General features: G+C 44.5%; 1 protein-coding gene across 2 annotated transcripts in view; it reads left to right on the plus strand.

The window, feature by feature from the left end:
• The window catches only part of FBXL3 (F-box and leucine rich repeat protein 3), a 148257-nt gene that overhangs the window by 56699 nt on the left and 78119 nt on the right, over positions 1-13439 (plus strand). For both annotated transcript variants that reach the window (XM_069205254.1, XM_069205255.1), the window contains exon 3: positions 9295-9417. In XM_069205254.1, coding sequence (XP_069061355.1) covers positions 9295-9417 — 123 coding nt within the window. The remainder of the gene's footprint in view (positions 1-9294; positions 9418-13439) is intronic.

The raw sequence follows: 13439 nt of genomic DNA on the forward strand, positions 1-13439 counted from the left end.
TTACCCAGAATCCTTTGCAAACCTCAAAATTTGGCAAAAAAACCACTTTTTCCTCTCATTTCGGTGACAGAAAGTTCTGGAATCTGAGAGGAGCCACAAATTTCCTTCCACCCAGCTTTCCCAATTCTCCCAATAAAATTGGTACCTCACTTGTGTGGGTAGGCCTGGTGCCCGCGACAGGATTAGATCACACAGTGGTCAATGTTGGTCCTTACATGAGGCAGCTGTTGACCCTGGGATGATCCATTCCTGATGCAGGCACTAGGTATAGGCACTCAAGTGGGGTAGTGTTTTATCAGGACAGGTGATTCCGGGTGGTAGGAATTTTGTAGATCCCAGCATATTCCTGTAGTTTGTGTGACAGAAATGCAAGGAAAATAGAGTTGTTATTCAACATTTCCGCTTTGCAGGGTATTCTGGGTAAGAAAACTTTGGGGAATCCACACAAGTCACACCTCTGTGGACTCTCCCGGATGTCTAGTTTCCAGAAATGTTTGGGTTTAGTATGTTTCTCTATATTCTCTATATAGCCGCCGAACCCAGGACCAAAAATACAGGTGCCTACCTTACAAAACCAGTTTGTTTTGTGATAGATAATTTTGATGTCTCCACAATACGATTTGGGCGGTGGAATTTGGGGCTGAACTAAATTGGGGCGCTCCCAAGAGATAGATATAGATATAGATATAGATATAGATAGATATATATATATATATATATATATATATATATATATATATATATATATATCTATCTCTTTCTTTCTTTCTTTCTTTCTTTCTTTCTTTCTTTCTTTCTTTCTTTCTTTCTCTCCCCCCCCCCCCCCTTGCCAGTCATCCATCAAGATGCCATCTCTGCTATTGGCTAAACTGTTGCTCTAAAACACTAGCCTACGTAGACAGTCACAAAATCGATGGTGTGTGTGAGATACGTGCAACAGTAGAGGCCACCTTACCTGCGCTTCTTCCCTCAATCAGCACGTTCTTTCAAGACACTCAAACACCTTGTCCATTCGGCACAGTCTTTAGCACCTCCTGCGCCCAGTCCAACAGTCATTATTGGTGCTCCCACTCCCTCCTCCTCGGAAGTGCCCTTCATCTCTCTATAGCCACCCCGCACATACATTTCATTTGTATTATAGCGCAGGTAATGGCTGACTTTACTAATGTACTCAGCTATTGACATAAAATACAGATTTGCTTTTTGCAGTAGGCATATAAACCTTCTGCGCTTCTTTATGGCACTAAAACTGCCACTAGACAAAAGTTTGATCCTTTTGTAGCAGAAACATAATCACAATACTTACTTGACTTTTTTATTGCTGCCTAAAAGCTACAGTTGAAATGCGTCAGTTGAAGTATGTGCATTGCTTTGAAGATGCAAGCTGCAACTGCAAGACAAGTGGTGGCAAATCTCTCTCTCTATATATATATATATATATATATATATATATATATATATATATATATATCACTTTTATATGTGGGTCTGGTTTTCCTGGGGGCCGATTGCAGCCCCCAGGGAAACCACACATGTATTGACAAAAGTGATATATATATCTCTATATAGATATATCTATCTACATAGATATCTATAGATAGATCTCTCTCTCTCTCTCTCGCTATATATATATATATATATATATATATATGTTTGATGGCATGTGTAGCTGCAGATACACATGCTGTGCATTATCCTGCCATCTAGTGTTGGGCTCGGAGTGTTACAAGTTTTTTTTTTTTCCGAAGAAGTCTTTTCGAGTCACGAGATTGAGGGACTCCTCCCCTTTCGGCTCCATTGCGCATGGGCCTCGACTCCATCTTAGATTGTTTTCTTTCCGCCATCGGGTTCGGACGTGTTCCTCTTCGCTCCATGTTTCGGTTCGGAAAGTTAGTTAACTATCTGAAAATTAGACAGTATTGTTTGCGCTCGGTATCGGTTTAGTAAGAGCACATCGGCACCGAAGAAAAGAAGAGCTCCGGTAGCCCTTCGGGGCTTCCATTCCCTGGCAGGGCCTGGTCGGCCCGACCGCGTGCGTCTTCAAGGCTCATGGAACGGACCCCATTCCACTTCTGCCCCGAATGCCACGCTAAGTATCCTTATACAGACCAGCATTTGGTCTGTAATTTTGTGTTTGTCCCCCGAACACAAAGAGGATACCTGCGAGGCCTTTTGGGCATTTCGGTCTAAGAAAACGCTACGGGGCCAGAGAGCTCGAAGGCTTCAAATGGCGTCTACGCCGGCTGGACATCCCGACGTCGAAGAAGAGGAGACATTCTCCATTCCTGACTCGGACTCGGACTCACACGAGAGTGAGCAGCCGGCGAGGCAACAAACCGGGAGTAAAACAGCCCCGGCCAAAACTCACACAAAAATAATGAAAGCCCAGGGGACGCCACCGCCGACAGGCCATGGCTTAACCCGTAAGCATGGTGACCAAGCATCGGCACCGAAAAAGGGCACACACATGCCGAAGACATCCGACTCCGGTCGAGATACCGGCACAGAGTATACTTGGCACCGAGATACCGGCTCCAACCAAACTCGGCACCGAGATATCGGCACCCCAAAACCGAAAAAGGTGGCTTCGGAGCCAAAAAAGACTGCTGAAAAGGTTTCGGTGTCGAAACATCCAGCCTTGCCGAAACAAAGCTCCTACACCGAAGAACAAGGCCTTTCATCACAACTACAAGGCCATAAGTTTGGACAAGAACTAGAGATGGGAGAGCCAGACTATACACAGAGAAGGCTCCATATACAGAAGGACACAGGGAAAATAAGAACTCTTCCCCCAATTAAAATGAAACGGAAACTGGCTTTCCAGGAAACTGAAAAACAGCCAAAAGCAAAGGTGGCTAAAGAAAAAACTCCACCACGTTTTTCGCCACAGCCATCGCCACAGCACTCACAGCAACTGTCCCCAATTGCAACACCCACAATGATGCAATCACCAACGCACACAGGAATGAGTCAAGATGACCCAGATGCATGGGATCTATATGATGCACCAGTATCTGAGAATAGTCCCGATTGCTACCCGGCAGGACCATCACCACCAGAAGACAGTACTGCTTACATGCAGGTAGTTTCCAGAGCAGCTACTTTCCACAACATAGCACTGCATTCTGAACCTGTAGAGGATGACTTTTTATTCAATACCCTGTCATCAACACATAGCCAATATCAAAGTCTGCCTATGTTACCAGGCATGTTAAAACACGCAAAACAGGTGTTCCAAGACCCAGTCAAAGGCAGGGCCATCACACCTAGGGTGGAGAAGAAGTACAAACCTCCCCTTACGGACCCTGTGTACATCACGCAACAACTAACACCCGACTCGGTGGTGGTAGGGGCAGTCCGGAAAAGGGCAAACTCAGACTTCGGGGGATGCACTGCTACCCGACAAAGAAAGTTGAAAGTTTGATGCAGCAGGGAAAAGGGTTGCAGCACAAGCAGCCAATCAATGGCGCATTGCCAATTCACAGGCTTTATTGGCAAGATATGATAGGGCTCATTGGGATGAAATGCAACATTTCATTGAACATCTACCCAAAGAGTTTCAAAAGCGTGCACAACAGGTGGTGGAGGAGGGCCAAAGTATCTCCAGCAACCAAATAAGATCGGCTATAGACGCAGCGGACACAGCCGCCAGAACAGTAAACACGGCGGTCACCATTCATGGACACGCATGGCTACACACCTCCGGATTTAAACCAGAGATCCAGCAGGCTGTGCTGAATATGCCTTTTAATGGACAACAGTTGTTTGGGCCGGAGGTGGATACAGCTATAGAAAAGCTAAAGAAAGACACGGACACTGCCAAAGCCATGGGCGCGCTCTACTCCCCACAGAGCAGAGGCACCTTTAGGAAGCCAAACTTTAGAGGGGGGTTTCGGGCCCAAAGCACAGAACCTTCAACCTCACAGGCCAGACCGACATACCAGGTCCAATACCAAAGAGGAGGCTTTCGGGGACAATATAGGGGTGCACAATTCCATAAAACAAGAGGGAAATTCCAAAGCCCAAAAACCCCACAAACTAAACAGTGACTCCAATGTCAAAAATCCCCAACACATAACACCAGTGGGGGGAAGACTCACAAATTATTACAAAAATTAGGAAGACATAACTACGGACTCATGGGTCCTAGCCATTATCCAACATGGTTATTGCATAGAATTCCTACAATTACCACCAAATGTGCCTCCAAAAACACACATGTCCAAACAGCACTTGGATCTATTACAACTAGAAGTCCAAGCGTTGTTACAAAAAGAAGCAATAGAACTAGTACCCAACCATCAGAAAGGAACAGGTGTTTACTCCCTGTATTTTCTAATACCAAAAAAGGACAAAATACTGAGACCCATCTTAGATCTCAGAACACTAAATCTTTACATCAAATCAGATCACTTTCACATGGTAACACTTCAAGACGTGATTCCATTTCTCAAACAACAAGACTACATGTCAACATTAGACCTCAAGGATGCTTACTTCCATATAACCAGACATCCTTCCCGTAGGAAATACTTAAGGTTTGTAATCCAAGGAGTACATTACCAATTTAAAGTGTTACCATTCAGGATAACAACAGCACCAAGAGTATTTACAAAATGCCTTGTGGTAGTAGCTGCACATATCAGAAGACAGCACATACACGTATTCCCGTACCTAGACGATTGGTTAATAAAAACCAGCACTCAGAAACAGTGCCTTCAGCACACAAAATACGTCATAGAAACCCTTCACAAGCTAGGGTTCTCAATAAACTACCTAAAATCACACTTACAACCGTGTCAAATACAACAATACTTAGGAGCAACAATCAATACAGAAAAAGGGATTGCCACTCCAAGTCCACAAAAGGTACAAGCATTCCAAAACGTAATACTAAACATACACCCAAACCAACAGTATCAAGTAAGGTTTGTGATGAAACTTCTAGGCATGATGTCTTCATTCATAGCCATTGTCCCAAACGCAAGATTACACATGCGGCCCTTACAACAGTGCCTAGCAGCACAATGGACACAAGCACAGGGTCAACTTCAAGATCTAGTGTTGATAGACCGCCAAACACACTCCTCGCTTCAATGGTGGAATCCTATAAATTTAAACCAAGGGCGGTCATTCCAAGACCCAGTGCCTCAATATGTGATCACAACAGATGCTTCCATGGTAGGGTGGGGAGCACACCTCAACCAGCACAGCATCCAGGGACAATGGGACACTCAACAAAGCCAGCTTCATATAAATCAACTAGAACTACTAGCAGTGTTTCTAGCATTGAAAGCATTTCAACCGTTAATAGTCCACAAACACACTCTTGTCAAAACAGACAACATGACAACAATGTATTACCTAAACAAACAGGGAGGGACACACTCATCACAGCTGTGTCTCTTAGCACAGAAGATTTGGCATTGGGCGATTCACAATCACATTCGCCTAATAGCACAGTACATCCCAGGAATTCAAAACCAGTTGGCCGACAATCTCAGTCGAGATCACCAACAGATCCATGAATGGGAAATTCATCCACAGATACTGAAAATTTACTTTCAAAACTGGGGAACACCGCAAATAGATCTATTCGCAACAAACGCAAAATGCGTGCCAAAACTTCGCATCCAGGTACCCACACCCTCACGCCAAGGGCAATGCGTTATGGATGAGTTGGTCAGGGATATTTGCTTACGGTTTTCCCCCTCTCCCACTCCTTCCGTATCTAGTAAACAAATTGAGTCAAAACAAACTCAAACTAATACTAGTAGCACCAACTTGGGCTCGCCAACCATGGTACACAACACCACTAGATCTGTCAGTAGTACCTCATATCAAACTACCAAACAGACCAGATCTGTTAACTCAACACAAACATCAGATCAGACACCTGAATCCAGCATCGCTCAGTCTAGCAATCTGGCTCCTGAAGTCTTAGAATTTGGACATTTACACCTTACACAGGAATGTATGGAGGTCATTAAACAAGCTAGAAAACCTACTACAAGACATTGCTACGCAAATAAATGGAAAAGATTTGTTTATTTCTGCCATAATAATCAAATTCAACCACTACATGCGACCAGAAAAAACATTGTAAGCTACTTATTACACTTACAAAAATCTAAGTTAGCTTTTTTATCCATTAAAATACATCTCACAGCAATATCTGCTGATTACACATTCAACATCACTCTTTAGAATCCCAGTCATAAAAGCATTTATGGAGGGTCTAAAAAGAATCCTACCCCCAAGAACACCACCAGTTCCCTCATGGAACCTCAATATTGTATTAACACGACTCATGGGTCCACCATTTGAACCCATGCACTCTTGTGAGATGCAATACGCATTTGGCTTTATTGACTCTTATTTGGTAGTTCCTGAATGGGCAGCGAATGCCATCTTCGTCCAGTTCTCCTTTCTTTGGAGCATGAACCAAGTACTGATACCACCTTTATGATTTTGGTCCTTTTGCTACTGGTGCTGGGATTAAAGACAGACACACTCTCCTTCCTTCCTTCCTTCCTTCCTTCCTTCCTTCCTTCCTTCCTTCCTTCCTTCCTTCCTTCCTTCCTTCCTTCCTTCCTTCCTTCCTTCCTTCCTTCCTTCCTTCCTTCCTTCCTTCCTTCCTTCCTTCCTTCCTTCCTTCCTTCCTTCCTTCCTTCCTTCCTTCCTTCCTTCCTTTCTTTCTTTCTTTCTTTCTTTCTTTCTTTCTTTCTTTCTTTCTTTCTTTCTTTCTTTCTTTCTTTCTTTCTTTCTTTCTTTCTTTCTTTCTTTCTTTCTTTCTCTCTCGTGGTTTTTGCTTCTTGTTCCTATTATTTGCATTTTACAGCACTCTGTAAGGTGCCTGTGGATGCTTGCCACTGCTTCCTGCTTTCCCACCCCCTGCCTCCCGCGATATGTTGCTTGAAAGCGATGCAGGTAGTGTGGTATATAGGGTTAATACTCGTATTTCCGTGGGCTTCCTTAACAGCAGCTATGAATGAGACTGTGGCGGTGTTTTGAAGTGGAAACAGATAATTGTAATTATTAATTTCCCTGTGCTGACCTGACCAGTCGACAGATCATCAAACATGTCACCGCAGATAAACCATCATGCCCAGCTCCTCCCAGTATATTTAACTCAAGGTGTCATTCATCCTCTTGTGGAAATCACAACACAACCTGTCAAGCTCTTCACAGTGTCTATTACAACAGAGGCGTGCAAGAATGAAAATGCACCGATATGACAGGGAAACAGCCGTAGCCGAACACCAATCCCCCTCCCCCTCTCTTCAATAGTGACCAGAACTTTAAAGTAAAATACAAACCGGTACATTTCATGAAATTAGAAAAAGTACTACTATTTTACTTCAACCGGGCACGCACAATGACAGCGCTTATAAGCATTAAATTACATCACGGGCACGAAGAAAATAAATAAAATGCAATCTTCAAAGCCAGCATCATACCTGAATTGCTTTCATATAACAGCTCCTCTCTATCGCTGATTTGGAAAGTATAAAATCGCACCTCACGCCATTTTCCGTCAACCCTCCTTGAAAACCGGGACACGAACTAAATTTCCAGAAATCAGCCGGAACAGCTGGTAAAAAACCGGGACTGCCCCAGCAAATCCGCGACGGCTGGTCACCTCACCCCTGGGACAGCAGTTTCGCCAGGCGTCTAGTAAAACCTTCTTTGCCTGTTTTTTCCTCACTCTCGCCAGCCGAAACAACAGCAATGCGAAGAAATAAAAATATCTAACCACAAGTTATGTACATGCAGGAAAAAAGTTAACTGTTTTTGCAGTTTTGTTTCGCAAACTTGCCCAAAGGTATTGGAGCTCTTTACATGAGCACCAGTTACATTAAACAATAACACTTTTTTGGCACAGGTACACTAAGTGATTTACCCAGAATCACAGGATGTTGAGCCAGCACAGAGAGCTGGTCCCCTGTAGGCAACTCTGGCCGTTTTGCACAAATACTTTTCTTAATAAGCTGATAAACTTTGAGTGAGAGAAACTTATGAACATTTTTTTTTTTAAGTGCAAAATTGAAATGTCACACACCCTAGTTTAGAGATCATGTAGGAGAGTATTTAAAAGACTGCAAGTCCTGAATCAACAGAGGAGCGCAAGTCTAAACGAAACATCTTAAAACAGTGGGGATTAGCTAGTGCGATCAGTAGCATGCCATTCAGTCTAAAAAATGTTTTAAAAAAATGCACATACCCGACTGTAAGTGGTCGGAGTTGGCTCAGACGGCCGAGCATCCCCAAATCAATCCTTTTTACGTTACTAAACCATTATGACCATTTAGAAGTTCCGAAGAGTGCCAGACACCTACCTGGTACGCTTCATATACGTACCTCAAACTGATCTCATTGAAACACCCATAATCCCCTTTCAGTTTTCTTTGCAACAATCCTTAACTGCATTTGCGTCGCAAAAGCATTGTATTACTGTTGCACTACTGGGTTAGTCGGGTAGCACGTGCTTTACATCATATCTTTGCCTAAAAGAATGATTGGCTACAAATTCATTCCATTTAATGCAGGTCGATTGTGCCCCTTTGTGACAAATATAAGTAGGAAGGTTGCAGGGAAGCCTGTTGGTGGCTCCACATCCATTGTTTAGTTCAGGGCGGAAACTGGACGTGTCACCTTTGCATAGGGCGCTGGAGCGCTTTACATGAACACCAAGATTACATTGCACATTTTTTTTTTTTTTTTAAGAAACGGGAAGATTAAGTGATTTGCCCAGAATCACTAGATGTTGAGCTGAGGCTGCTGCTCAAACCTAGTTCCCCAGTTGCAGACTCTGCTGCTCTGGCTGTTAGGCCACATCTCATGCCCTGATTCATATGTGCGCATGCTCCTGTCTATTTGATTTCACTTTTATTATTTTTGCCAGTACATTTCAGCATTGGTCATACGGCAAAATCCATTTTTTTTTTTTATCGTGCGCATGACCATTCTAACAACGTGTTTTCTTTCCACCTAATGCACCTCTTCAGAAATTCAGCATGTACATACTCCACTTGCCGGGCATGTTTGAACGATTTAGTATATAATTTCGTGTTTTAGTTGGTTTTAATAAAATAAAAATAATATATATATATATATATATCTCATTTAAGAATATCAGTTGACGCCTACAGATACAGTTTGAAGATTTTCAGGTGTATGTATGTAGAGCACTTGTCATTTTTAGATTTTAATTTGTGTAGTATTTACATTATGATCGTATATCATTTTTCATTTTGTTTACGCTTAAACTAAAATATCCGTTTGCTTTTTAAGGTGGACAGCAGTAAGGAGTCTGCTGAAGCAGCCTGCGACATTCTTTCACAGCTCGTGAATTGTTCTTTAAAAACACTGGGACTTATTTCAACTGCTCGGCCGAGTTTTATGGATTTACCAAAGGTAATTTGTTTTCTTTTGATATAATGGTTTTCACTGGATAATTAAACTGTCAACGGTCGTACTAAATATAATTTTACATTCAGAAGATCTGCATGTATGATTTATCGTGCGCTGTTTCTTGCGCACAAGGTGTATAAAAAGTTTTTAACATTAAACCAACCACAAAGGGTTGAGTCAGCATAGTGAGACAGAATCACAAAAATTGAGGCACGTGAGGATAGTCTCGGTGGTTTTTCTACTGGAAATTAATTCTCGAACAAAATTTGTGAGACAATGCACATTGCTTTCCCAAATGTGTTACACTATATTTTGGTAAGGACATGGAATTTGACCTTGATACTGTACATATTTTATAGATTGCCAATAGCAAATCTTATTTCTAATTGGATCATCTTTGTTTTATGTTATTCTACGAATATGCATTAAACTGTCCAAAAAAGTAAAAGTGGTTTAAGTTCGTAATGCCAATTCTTGTACAGATCCGGCGGCGGTGTATTGGTGTGGGAGAGGAGGGATTTGGGGTTTGGGAAGAGGGAGAGCAGCAGTTGGAGTGTAGGCTGGGTTGAATAGGGGGGTCAAAAAGGCTTTCCTGTTTTAGCCACTATAGGAACTTTGCTTTCCACAACATCAGTTAAATCCATTAATTCGTTTTTGGTTAATTAGTGTTAGAAAAATGTGCCTGGGGGGCTTCGAAGGGATTCGTTTTTGAACTGTCCTCATACCCTGGTTTGAGTACCGTTGTGGTCCGATTTTCTTTTTTTTTTTTTTTAAACAGAAAGCTCCTTTGTTGAATGAGGGAACTTTTTCTTTCCTCATTGTTTTTGGGTTCTTGGGCTCAAAATTAAGCTCACAGACCAACTTCTCTGATTGGCTGTTTATGTTGAAGTTGTAATGAGTACAGTCCGAATATCCTGAAAAAATAAAAAGGCCACATCAGAATGAGCATTCTCAGACTCCTCCGTCTAGCGGCAGGGACCTCCAAAATGACCCTCGAGTTCAAAATATAAAAACAACACATAACCTTCCAGGACATGTGCTTCGGTAAGTACAACCAGAGAACAAACCCCACCTAAATATATTTGCATTGTATTGCATTATGTGCAAAACAGATTTATGGTTTGAGAAGCAGAACCCCAAGATTAGTAAAGAAAAGAGGAAGAACACTGCAGAAAATAACATCAATTTATAAATAAACATTTAAGTGTATGCGTTTGCCACCACAGGTGTCCCAAACAAAAAAAATATTTTGAGAACCAAAAAATTTGAATTGCTTACCTGTTAACTCATAGGCCCTGCAAGGCCACCTGTGGTGAGTTGAGTGCAGGTTCCGGCAGAAGGCAACAACCCGTGGCCAACACCCATTGCAAAAAGCCGTAGACCATGCAGAGTGGAGGTTGGCGTCCTGTAAAAGTTAGATATCTGCTGTGGCTAGGTGTGGGCCCTGCAGCCAACCCTCTCTTTGCACATTCAAGTTCAGTATTATGAGTTTTGATTCATATCCATAACTGGGCTTTACCTGTGTTTCTTTAGGGGATTGCAGATGTTAGTTTAAACATACCTTCTGATGGATACAACTACCTGTGGATTCCTCACCTAATTAATTCTCCCCATGCGCAGCATCCAACGGTAACTTGTCTCTAGTTCTGCACGTCGGCGAGGACATCACAATTGCCGACTCCACGCGGTTCTGTGTGACGTCATCGTGGCAATAGGAGGTCCTCGCCGCCGTGCTGATGTCAGTTCAGTTCCCCCTTTTTCCGTGCCTTCGATAACGGTTACTTTTCTGTTACCTGTATCATTAGCTCTTCGGAAGGGATACTTTGTTATTTCCAGGATGTCGGCTCGAAAAAAGTCTGGTTTCAAGCCCTGCAGGGAATGTGGAGGTCGCATGTCTGTGACTGATCCGCACGACGATTGTCTTTGGTGCCTCAGTTCCGATCACGACGTCCAAGAATGCGGATCCTGCCAAAAGATGAATCCTAAGGCATTGAAGGAACGCGAGGCGAAGCTTTTCTTGGCGAGGTCCAAGAAGGAGAGGAAGCGGCACCATCGGTCCTCTTCTGGAAAGTCTTCCCATAAGAAGCAACGTCATTGTGACTCCCGACGTCGGTCCAGAAGTCTGTCGAGGTCTCCATCGTCCCAGTGCCGCAAGTCTTGGGAAGTGAGTCCGACGGTGTCCCCTCAAGCTGTGACGCCGCAGACGTCCCCTGCGCCCTCAGTCTTTGAAGTCGTGGAGCCTCTAAGTCATCTGGCTTCGCCGGTGCATCCTCAGCCTGAAGAGTCCAGCCCGGCGCCAGCACCGGCTCCACAGGCTTATCCTTCGTTCCCGGCTCTGGGTACGGATCCTGCGGCATTCCTTAATGCCATGTTTCAGATTTTTCAAAATATGGCTCTGGGAGGTGGTGCGCCGGCTGGCCCCACTGGTCCCCTGGATTTCAATCTCGGCGTTCTTGCTCCATATAAACAGACGCCGTTTATGCCATTTTGTTCGACTGGAGATTTGAGTCCGGCCCCTGTGCCAACAGTGCAGCCCTAGATGTCGAGAAGGAGACCTTCGACGCCGGTGTCGGAGGTGATGGAGCTGAGAGGTCGGATGTCGGCGTCGGATGCGGGTGCCTTCTCCATGGTGCCAATGGATCCATCTGCGGTGTCTGGTGGATCGGGAGAACCGGTCATGACGCCTTCCTGGCGCCATTCACCGACGTTGCTCCGCTCCATGTCAACGCTGGGGCTTGAGGCCAAGTTAAGGTCACGTCGAAAGGCCCTTAGACTTTTAGAGGAGAGGAAATATCAGCAGCAATTCCTCAAAGAAGGGGAGATCACTGATCCCCAGGGTGACTTCCGTGGGTTGGACACAGCAAGTACTCTTGATACCTCTCCAGAGTATGACTTGGCCTCTCCTGGTGAATATACAGAGGAGGCAGCCTCTTACCACTCTGTTATTAGGAAGGCTGCAGCATTTCTGGATCTTCCTTTACCGACGGCACAGGTGAAGACCAACCTTTTGACTGAGGTTCTACATCCTGCTACAGCCATGGCGGATCCTCTTCTACCATTTAATGAAGCCCTGATGGATCCGATCGAAGAGGTTTGGAAGAAGCCTGTTTCCTCTTCAGCTGTTAGTAGGTCGGTGGCCAGGCGTGTTAGATCTGCGCCTGGGGACCCGGAGTTTTTGTCTAAACACCCTTCACCTGAAAGCTTGGTGGTGCAAGCATCCTGTTCTTCGAGGTCGGCCCCTGGTTCGTTTCCGGGAGTACCACCAGACCGGGAATTCAAGCGGATGGACCAATCGGCCAGGAAGGTGTTTTCTTCTCGCAGCATGGCTCTAAAATCTGCCAATGCAACATGTATTCTGGGCAGGTATATACGCCATAATGGATGCGACGAAGACTGTGCTTCCGGACATGCCCCAGTACTTGTGTAGTCTTCTTTCGGACGCTCAGGCGGCGGCTACGCAGGTTATTCAGACAGGGCAGGATACCACGGACTCTATTGCAAGAGCCATGGGGACTTCCGTTGCCTCCAGACGGTATGCGTGGTTACGCACTTCCGGATTTTCGACAGACGTCCAATCTACGTTGCTGGATCTGCCCTTTGAAGGGGCAAAACTGTTTGGTTCTAAGGCAGACTCTGCACTACAGTGCTTTAAAGAATGTAGGGCCACAGCTAGATCTTTGGGTCTGCAGGCTGCTTCTACCCCATTTCGATCTTTTAGACGGCTGCGTGTTTTTGGAAGAGGTGCTTCCTTTCGTGGGAAATCACAGCAGCCGGGGCAGCAGTCCTCCAGCCTCCCTTATCGCTCATACAGAGGGCAGGGCAGAGTCCGCACGAGAGGTATCACCCAGCAGCAGCACCCTTCCTCTTCCTCTGGGGGGTTACCTCAAGGAAAGCAGCCCTAGTCCGCTTGCCATTGTTGCTCATTCCTCTCTGGTAGGGGGGAGGCTTTCACTTTTCCTCCCCATATGGGAGTCCATAACAACAGACTCTTGGGTCATCAGTTTGGTGAGAAGAGGTTACGCCCT

This window comes from Pleurodeles waltl, chromosome 8 (assembly GCF_031143425.1).
Source record: "Pleurodeles waltl isolate 20211129_DDA chromosome 8, aPleWal1.hap1.20221129, whole genome shotgun sequence".
In the NCBI taxonomy this organism is placed as follows: Eukaryota; Metazoa; Chordata; class Amphibia; order Caudata; family Salamandridae; genus Pleurodeles; species Pleurodeles waltl.